The following is a 10,217-nucleotide window of genomic DNA, read 5'->3' as shown; positions in this document are numbered from 1 at the left end:
CACTTCCTGCAAAGCCCTGGGGCTGGCTTAGAATTGCAGAGTCCAAAGACTACTCCGCCCAGCCACTTCCTATACAGACGGGGAAACTGAGGCCCAGAGTGGGATCAAGCCAGGAGTTGGGACCGAGCTCGGCGCCCGACTCTTGGTCCCCAACCAGATGTCTTCGTGCTTGGAAGACTTGTCCCTCTGCCCTGTCTGCAGCACCGTCCCTGTCCTCGTCCCCTTGCAGTCGGAGCCAGGTGACTCAGTGAGGACGCCGGCTGGGGCCGGCGGCGGCTGTTTGTTTGCCCCACACTTCCCACTGCTCGCCGCTCCTGAAACAGAGCTGAGACGGGGCTGTGTTTGGGGTGTTTGCTATTTGAGGGTGACAAGGAGACTCCGAGACTCCTGATTTCTCTTCAGCATCCTCCCCACACCTCACGTCCTCATCTTTTGCTGACAAGAGGGGCTTTGGAAGAGGACCTCCAGTTGAGTCTAGGTTTCTTGAATGCTGTTGGCCTGGGCAGTTCTGAGCCTGAGGCCGGACTGTCGCCAGAGAATCGTTCGGCTGCCCAGAAATGGAGTCGTGGGTGAGCTGAGAGGGGCATCCTCCCAAGCCGAGTGCTCCCGTGTGTACGAAAGACGGTTCCAATGCTGCCAGGCCCAATGCTGCACGAACGGGCACCTGAGTGTCGACAGGTCTGAACTGGGTTCAGTATCCAGTCCATCTGGAGTGAAGTTGCCTAAGTTAAAAAATAATTCTCTGATCAGCCCTCCACCCTTGCAGTTCTAGCCAAGGCCATGCTGACCCCACCCTAGGCGGGGTCCTGGCCCCTCCCAGGGGCATCTCCCGCCAGCTATGGGCTGAGACCCGAGCCAGTTCCTCTGAAGTCTTTGAATAATGCACCCCGTCAGGGCTGTTTTGTTTTGATCTACATCGGCTGCTGCTCGGGCTTCAGACCAAGGAAAAGGGGAGGAATTTGCTACTTTCGCTACTTTCTGCCAACCCTCCTCCTCCGCCCCACCCTCCAGATCTGTGGGGGGCGGGGCGGTGGTGGTGGTGAGGATCTCTTCTGAGCCCTTTGTCTGGTCTATCTTCCTGTCTTTTCTGGCTTCTCATTCCTCGGCCGGGGTTTTCTTGAGATCCCAGAGCCCGGGAAGGAAGTGAAGTCAGCAGGCAAGTTTGTGATGCGGTGACTGCCGGCCGCCGGGCGTGCCTCATCTGGAGCTAGCCCAGGCCAGTGGCGCCTGCGGCTGCAGCCCTGGCCCCAGCTCTGCTCCTTGGGCTCACAGAGCCACCCACAGACTCCAGCAGGAACTGCTCTTTGGCGGGAACCTGCTTTCAGGGGGTGCTCTAGGAAGCTTTTTACCAGAAATTCTTTCTTCCTGGGCCCTGCCCAGTGGCCCCCAGCCTGGACCATGTGGGGAGGTTGGGAAGATCCAGGAGGGAGCTGGTGGCGGGGGGAGGTGTAGGCAGTGGGGGAGCCCTGGGACGGGCATTTGGAGACTGGGACACTGACTTCCTTTTTGGCCGATTCTCTCGGTCAAGTGATTTAACTCCCGTGGACACCAGCCTTCCCATCTGAATGGTGGGTATGTTGAGCTGAATGATTTTTAGTGATCATCCCTCCAGTTGGGATAACCGCGCGTCTCCAGAAACCCCTCAGTCCCAGACAAAACCGTATGATCTGTCACCCCACTTGAAGTTCTGGTGAATAAAGAAGCCCCGAAATTACCCAGGCTTTGAATTCAGACCCTATTCCCAGCATGTATTATTCTAGTCCATCTAATCCCTCTGAGCCTCAGTTTCCTCATCTGTAAAATGGGAATGATAATCATGCTTGCCTCCTAGGATTGTTGCAAGGATGGAATGACGTGCATTGTAATGTGTGCTTACCGACCAGTTTGTGCCCAGCATATTGTGGGTGTCTGGTGATGTTTCCATGGGGAAGGAAGAGATGTAGGAAACAGAAAGAGCTGGCTTTCAGCCTGTTTCTGTTACAGGCTATAGCAGTGTGACTTTGGACCAATGAGTTCTCCTTTCTGAGCTGCAATTTCCTCAGCTGTAAAACGGGAGTAGGAATAGCAACCTTTCCATGTTGCAGAGATCGTAGAAACCGCCTCATGCAAAGCAGGGGCTTGAGAAATGAGCTATTAAACGAATGAAAAAATTACAAGACTGGACTTGGGAGGAAGACACATTTAGTCTCCGTTAATTATAAACCCTGGCATCCTAAAAAAAAAAAAAATACACATTTTCAGTTGTAATAAAGAGTTTGTAAAAACAGTCTGCATTTTAAAAGAGTTAAACTTCAAGATAAGGCGTGTGTCCCCTTTGCACCACCCCTGTCCTTTTGGAGGGCCGTACTGTAGTAATGTCCCTTTTCCTCCCTGGTCCTGGCCCCAGGAGCCTGGCTCCTGTTCAGTCATGCCTTCCCATGTCACCCCCATAGGCGGGAAACTTTTGACTTTGATGATGACTGTGACAGCCTGACATGGGAAGAGAATGAAGACACGCTGCTGCTGTGGGAGGACTTCACCAACTGCAACCCCACCATCGACCTGCCGGGCGAGGTGAGCCCAGGGGCTGGCTTCCCAAAGGCCGGGAGGTGGGGACCGATGGGCATCTTCCTTCAATTGTCCCTTGTTCCTGTTCTTTCCCCCACCGCCCAGTTAAATTGTCCCCTTTGTTCTGTTTCCCCAGCAAGAGGAAAACTTAGGCAACCTGATCCATGAGACGGAATCCTTCTTCAAGACGAGAGACAAAGAGTACCAGGAAACGATAGGCCAGATCGAGGTGAGGGCTCAGGCTGTGCAGCCCCCCAGGGAAGCTCCTTGAGGTCACATGGTCGGGATCCCCAGTGAATAAGCGACCGTGTGGGCAGGGGCTGGTAGCCTGGGGCAGGCACAGGCTCGAGAATCAGAGGCCTACCCATTCCCTGTGCGGTGCTGGGCGAGTCATTCTCCTTTTGGGGCCTCAGTTTCCTAATCCGTATAAAGAGGGTGGTGATCCTGTCTGCCCCAGAGAGGTGTTTTTTCTTATTCAACTGAGCTGGTGATCCCAAACTAACAAGAGCTAACATTTGAGTGCTATTGAGTGACCCTAGGCACTGACTACGACCTTTACAAGTATCCCCTCCTTAGTCTCCATATACCCTAGGCATGGACCTGCAGGTACCTAGGCATCTCCACCCGATGCAGGAGGTACTATGCACCTCATTTTACAGAAGAGAACATGAGGTTAAAAGAGACCGAGCGACTTGCCCAAGGCCTCCAGCCAGCAAGCAGCTTTTGAGCCCAACCCTATCTGCTCGAGAGTCTGTGTACTTGGCCACAGTCTATCAGTGAGAGTCCCTGCTGGTGTCATGCAGGAAAGAAAAGAAGCTCCTTTCTTGGGGAGCGTATCATCATCTGGTAGAGGAGAAGGGCCAGAAACATGAGAGACGTGAAGACTTTTCTGATCAAGTCCATAGAGAGGACTGCGGAGGTGCTGGGCGGGTGAGGTTGGCGGAACGAGGTGGCCTTCATCAGGAAAGGCGGCCCTTGTGGTTGCTAAGCAACTATTTCCCTTTCACCAAAGCCGTTCTAGAGGCCATGGACCAGTATGTAGAGAATAGAAACCGAGGCAGGGCCCTAAGGGTATGATGTCCAGAGGTGGCCTTGATGCTGCCACCACCAACGATGTGAGGAGGGAGTTGCTGAGGGTTTTGTTACAAGGATGACTTGGGCCTCACCCTCCACCCATGTTGGTTCCTCTCAGCTGGAGCTGGCCACAGCCAAGAGTGACATGAACCGACACCTGCACGAGTACATGGAGATGTGCAGCATGAAGCGAGGCCTGGATGTGCAGATGGAGACCTGCCGCCGGCTCATCAAAGGCTCAGCAGACAGGTGCCCGGCCTTGTCCTCCCTGGGGCTTCAGCACTTGGGTTCTGGGGGTTAATTTGTGGGGGCTGTAACTTACAAGTTGGGTCAGTTTCATCTGCTCACACCATGTGTCCGTCCATCGATCCAGATAATGAATATTAGTCATCTACCTGCCATGTGCTAGATGACGCACCCATCTCATGCGCCATTCCCGAGGGGCTCACATTTGTCTGTAGGGAGCAATTTCACCTCTTTCTCCTCTTCCAACCCAGGGCCAGATGGGTCTGTCCCCAGGAGACTGACATGCATTAGACCCCTTTTATTTGCTGGGGGACACCAAAACATAGAGACAGAGTCCCTGCCTCTGAGGAACACGCAGCCTCATTAGGAAGGCAGATGTGCTACTAATAAAATGGGACGATATGTGTAAAATGCTTGGCCCAAAGCACAAATAAATGTTAGTTGTCATTGTTTCTCTCATTATGAGCGTAGTCCTGCAGGCTGTGGTTCAGGCTGTAAAAGAGGGAGCGGCAGCTCTGTGGGAAGCTGCGTGGGGGGCCCTAGGCTCAGCGGGTCCTGCCTTTAGCTCGTGGAATCCCCTGGATCGTACTGTCATGATCTCTGTTGTTCTGATGGAGGGGCAGACACTTGGGCAGGTTCAAGAGTTTGCCCAAGCTCCTCAGCTCCTCAGCGATAGAGCCAGCATTTGAACTCAATGCTATTAACCACTATCTAGTATGGCCTCCCTTTGAGCCCTGACTTAATTGGGGTTTACCGAGCACCTACTGTGTGCCCAGACCTGTGTTAGATGATTGGAAGGTAAGAACCAAGCTTGATCCATGGTTTCTGCTCCCAAGGGACTTTTGGCACCCAGAGCAATTAGAGGCTTGTGCAAGGGGTCCCAAGAAGTCTCGAGTGCCATGTTCAACTTGTGAGCTTAGGGGATCCTAAGGGAAGAGCAAGGGCAGGATCTCCCTCTGAGGTTAGATCTTATGGGATCTAAGGGCTTCTTATGGGATCTAAGGGCTGCTCAGCCCTTGCCACTCCTCGAGCCCCTCTTGGTGTCCTCAGGCTGCCCTCTGATCATCCCCCATTCTCTTATGTCTTCCAGGAATTCACCGTCCCCTAGCTCTGTGGCCAGCAGTGACTCAGGAAGTACAGACGAGATCCAGGATGAGTTTGAGCGGGAGGCGGATGTGGAGCCCATGGTCAGCTGATGACTGAGGCCCCCTGCGCCTGGTGGTCTTGGTGATGGGGCCTCTGCACCCATCTCCCCATGGGGCCAGGAAAGCTCCTCGGAGTGGGACTCCAGTCCTCACCACACAGACTTCCTCTGCCTTCCCTCCTCTGGAGGCCCCAAGGGACTGCTGCTTCCTTCCTTCCGCCCACCACCAACCAGTGCCCCTTCTCCATCCACCCACCCAAGGAATGGTGCTCTCAATTTCTATTGTTCTCCACATTACAAATGCAGACTTCTGTCCGGATGATGCAGTGTTAACTGTGCCTTTTCCCTTAAGCTGAGCCACTTTGAGCTCCAAAGAATTATTCCTAGCAGGTGTTTTTATATAAAACTCTCGGGTGAGGGCGGGGCCCCAGGTGTGGTATAATATATTTTTCTACCCTCCCACCTGCTCTTCTGATTGGCCGTGAGCTATATATGCCCTCCCCTCCTCTGCCAGCACTGACCAAGTTGGGCTTGGGGTGGTCCACCTCTGCCCAGGATGGAGCCGTTTGCCTCTGCAACCTTTCCAGGCCTGGGTAGGGACCTCCCAAGGATTTTTCACTTACCAAAAGAGAGAAAAGATGGAAGGAGGGAGGAAAGACAAATTTTGATTTTCTTTTTGGATCGAGTGGCAACGCAGAGGGACAAGGCACGGTGGGGGAAGGTGGAGCCTCACTGTGTTTAAACTACTATGCAAAAAACAAAAGAAACAAACAAAAAAGCGGCTTGCCTTACGTATTGTGGAAGGTAGGCCCTCTCCCTGACTCATGGTTTTCCCTTGGAGCTGAGAGGCCAAAGCTAGGGCGGTGTCTCTTGCAGCCTCAGGGTGAGCACTGACTCGGGAGTAGGGGTTTGGTCAAGGTCAGAAAGGAGCACTGGGTTCTTCAAGGCCCTTGGCCACCTGACTGTTTGCTTTTTTGGGGACCTCTGTGGGTTTGGATGGGGGTCTTGTATTATTACCCTGATGACTTGTTGTTTTTCCCTCTGTTTCCAGCCAATTATAAGGGGTTGTAATTTCTCTGTGAGAAAGTCTGAAAGGAGCTAGGCCTGGGTATTACCCACCTGCCACCATCTTGGTTCTCCACTGTTCCCCAGTCACCCACTGTTTGGCCACTGGCAGGCATTGGAAAGGGAAGAGGAGGGTGGCAGTGAGGGCTGCTGGCAGATCGGAGGTGGTGGGAGTAGGTGCTCAAGTGAGAACATTTGGAGGCTTCTTTCCATAATTTACTTGACTGACCAGTTGGGGACTTAATCGAGCCATTGTCTCCCCAGGACTCAAGTGGGCCTGAGTTAAAAGGAACTGTGTTGAGGCCACCATCCGAATCTCAGCTTGGAGCCAGCTGACCAGCCTTTGCCTTTTTTGTTTTTAAATTTCTTTTAAAGAAAATCAGCACTGGCTTACAAGTGCTGATTTTTGTTTTTGTTGGCCCTGCAGCTCCCCCTAGAGGTCAAAAGAGCAAACTGTGCCTAAGGACCTAGAACTCCTTACTGCCCACTGCTTCTGTCTGGAGGCAGAGGAAGGGCTCTGGCTTTGAGTAGGATGTGGCCCCCAGTTCTTCCTTCCTAGGGTACCAACCACCTTTAAGGGCCTTCTTTCTTTTGTTTCCGCCATCCGTTTTTCAGTCTTAAAACTATTGTATATAATATTCATGTTATCTATATATATGTAGAGAAAGAGAAAGAGTGTGTGTTAGTGTGTGATTTTTATTTATCAGAACTTGGTGGCCTTTACCATTCTCTGGTGGCCTTTACCATTTTCTCTCTCTCTCTCTCTCTCTCTCTCTCTCTCTCTCTCTCTCTCTCTCTCTCTTTCTTTTCTTTCTTTCTCTTTCTTCTTTCTAATTATTGTTGTTGGAACCTCCTACTGTTCCGTTTGGCAGTCTGGCTGAGAAGCTTCCATCCCCAGCATCTCTTATTAGCTGCATGGTCCCTTGGTACATCCCGGGAGGGATGATGATTTTGGAAGAGAGACAGCACCCCCGCCCCTTACCAGCCCTTATTCTAAAGGTTACAGGGTTCAAACATACCTGATTATTATTGTTGTTTTTGTTATTGTTGTTTTAGTTTAGTTTTATTTTAACCAAAGGTTATCAGAGCCAGTTAGGCTTGGACCTCAGCTGCTAAAAAGATTTTCCGTTTCCAGGAGGGTCAGATAATGGCCGCCTCCGCAGGCCTGCACCGTCCAGGGCTGTGGGTGGTATCGAATGATGTGGTCAGGCTGGCAGAGTGGAAGCCAGCCCTCAGTTGTCCCTCGAGGTGGTGGGAGGGTGACAGATCTATCTTTAGGGTTAAGACGGTAAGGCAACAGTGTAAGTATTTAAGATCTAAGGTGACCGCGGTGATCGATGACCAGCGGTATTATTTTTGCTGTTCCCCTTGTATACATACATAGGATGTTTGTCTCTGGGGACTAGAGTACTCTGAATCTGTCTAGGAAGTATAAAAATGGCAGAAGCCAGAGACAGACACTGGCTGGAAAGTTCATTCCTGCTGGTTTTCAATAGCTGCTCTCTCCTGGGGAGCAAAGATTTGGGGTAGGTGGATGGGGGGACAGGGGACAGCAAGAGTGTGGCCAGTCTGCCTCCAGGGCAGGATCCTGGGTCTTGGCCTGGCTGCCTCCCTCCCCACCAAGTTCTTTTTTGAGCTAGTTGCCAGTGGGCCCTGCTCGTCCCTGCGCCACAAGCCCACAGCTTGCCAAGAAAGACCCCAATGCTCGCTATGGCAGCACCAGGTCCAAATAGGACACGCTGGTCCGTCCTTTGTAAAGCTGTAAATACTTAATTTTGATTTTCTATTTCAAAACCCAGTGTCATATTGACATTGGTATTTTAGATTGTTCTCGGATGGGCTCTCCTTTGCTGCCCTCTCTCACTCTCCTGTTTTTGGGGGTTTTATAAAAAGAGAGGCCTGGGGAGGGGCAGGGAGAGTAGTTTCCTTTTGGTTCCCTGGTTGTGGAACACACACACACACACACACACACACACACACACACACACACACACACTCCTCTGTAACTCCGAACAGGGAAAAAAATTATTGGCAAGTAAATACTTTTGTTTTCTTGCAGCAATATGTCTGGAGCTCTCTGAAGGGCCACTCCATCTCAGACTTAGCTCTGTGGGTGCAGCTCAGATGACCTAGGGAGAATCAAACCACTTCGGCTTGGGATGGGGGAGAGGGTGTTAGGTAGGAGATAATATAAGGTGTAACTTAAGCTAAATGTAATCTATTTATAAAGCGAGAGACTCTCATCTATTTTTATGAAAGGAAAGGTTTTTTAATCTAGGGTAGGCAGTTGTGGTAGCCCAGCATTTTTCTGTGGACACGATGCATGTTGCTGCTGGATTTAATATAATCGGTACCCCTCACCCTGTCCCTTCCTCCCCCGTTCTCACTGCTTACACATTCACACCCATTAGCGGCCTCAGAAGAGTGAAAGCCCCACTTCACCCCATTTCCCTGTTCCCTGATCCCCCAGCTCCTGGGTCCTGGGAAGTCTTAGGGGGGAGGGCACTCATGGGAGTGGGCGGGCAGTGGGGAATTCAGAATCGAGATGGGTGTGGGGAGAGAAAGAGAGCGCTAGTGAGGGGACAAGTTTGCTTCAGTGGGGACTCTGATTAGTTACTTGAACTCTGGTCTGCCAAGATTTATTTCCAAGTCACTTGTGTTTGGCAACGGAGATATTGGTTCAGGGACCACACGGTTTCCTTGGGACCTGGGACCCACTAGGGTCCTAGTCCTAGTGGGTCCCAGGTTGTTGGGCAGCTGGAGCAGGAGTGGAAATGCCACGAGATGCCTACAGCTCAGTCCTGGCTGTGCCTACTGCCTGGGCTGCCAGCCCGGATGTGCTTGCTCCTACAGGGCCCTGGGTGAGGGACTAGGATGCTGGGGGCTTCCTCAGACCTGCATCCTTTACTCTAAGCTCTGGTTCTAGAGGTGCACTGTCCTAGAGTGGGGAGTCTAGAGGCAACTGGGTGGGTATAGGTAAAGGTGAATTCTCTCTGGAAGGGAATTTTTCATAGGTGGAAGATTTCCAGGCTCAGGATGGGCTGTGTGTTAGGCTTGGGCAAATCCTTCACCATTCCTGCTGCCAAGCCCTCAAAGAAATGAGGCAAAGGCACTCCACCCCCCGCAAGACCCCTTCATGGACATTTAGCACCTAACCTGATTTTTAGTCCCATCCAGGGAGACTTTCTATCCTTTAGTCCCATCCCACCCACTGTTGCTGTTTGTCTGCCAGCTGGGTCTAGCAACGAGGGGAAGGGGGTTTATATTCACTGAAAGACTACTGATCCTACCGGAAACCAACCTGTTTACTGTACTGTTGTAAATATCATGCCCTTTATATCCTGTATATTGGCTTCTTTTAAATAAAGTGAAATGTCTTAGAATTGATGGTGTCCTTTTTTTTTTTTTTTTAAATTGAGGATAAAGCGGAGATGGGGGAGAGGCAAGAGGACTGTGGGCCACATAAACACTAAATGAAATTACCCAGTGATAAAGTAGGAAAATTTCACATCACCTGTTACTTTGCATCTCACAATAAATTTTTTGGAAGTAGATAAAAATAGGATTTATTATACATATTTTACAGAAGGGGAAGAGACCCAGAGAACTCACGGGCTGAGTAATTGGCATAGCCTGGTTTAGAATTGAGGTTCCCAAACTCCCATTTCTTAAATTTCCTCACAGTGTCCACCTCCCAGGCTCTGGATTTGACACTGTCCAATGTTCTAGTTTCCTTTTTTTTTTTTCTTTTTTTTTTACGGGCCAGATTCAGGGAGACCTTGCCCCATATGAACTGCCCGCCCTCCAAAGATTTCCTTCAAGGAAGAGGAGAAACAGCCATCATCAATTGCAATGTACTTTTTGCCATCTGTAAGACTTATGCGTAATGTCGTTTCTTTTTCCCCACTTCCCATTCTTTGTTTATATTCTCGGAAGTGTCTTAAAGGGTGTGACCTTCTAGAAGAAAAGGAGTTGCATGAGATAATGAGGGTATTCTAAGGTGGGTATTATTACCCCCACTTTATAGACAGGAAAACCGAGATCCAGGGAAGTTATGTATTTTGCTAATGTCATAGGAAAGAACCACAATCAGCATTGGAACTCGGACTCCTAAGCAGATTCGCGGTTTGCACTGGTGGAC

The 10,217-nt window shown here is 50.8% G+C and overlaps 1 protein-coding gene across 1 annotated transcript in view; it reads left to right on the top strand.

Moving 5' to 3' along the window:
* IFFO2 (intermediate filament family orphan 2) overlaps nucleotides 1-5,330 on the top strand; it is a 47,896-nt gene extending 42,566 nt beyond the window's left edge. Inside the window, exons 7-10 of the mRNA XM_011379762.2 lie at nucleotides 2,433-2,553; nucleotides 2,684-2,776; nucleotides 3,740-3,870; nucleotides 4,958-5,330. Of these exons, the coding sequence (XP_011378064.1) occupies nucleotides 2,433-2,553; nucleotides 2,684-2,776; nucleotides 3,740-3,870; nucleotides 4,958-5,063 (451 nt within the window). The 3' untranslated portion in view covers nucleotides 5,064-5,330. The remainder of the gene's footprint in view (nucleotides 1-2,432; nucleotides 2,554-2,683; nucleotides 2,777-3,739; nucleotides 3,871-4,957) is intronic.
* Nucleotides 5,331-10,217: the final 4,887 nt, after the last annotated feature.

Source organism: Pteropus vampyrus, unplaced genomic scaffold (genome assembly GCF_000151845.1).
Source record: "Pteropus vampyrus isolate Shadow unplaced genomic scaffold, Pvam_2.0 Scaffold374, whole genome shotgun sequence".
Lineage (NCBI taxonomy): Eukaryota > Metazoa > Chordata > Mammalia > Chiroptera > Pteropodidae > Pteropus > Pteropus vampyrus.
Note: the sequence above shows the minus strand (reverse complement) of the source record. Positions and strands in the feature narration are given on the sequence as shown.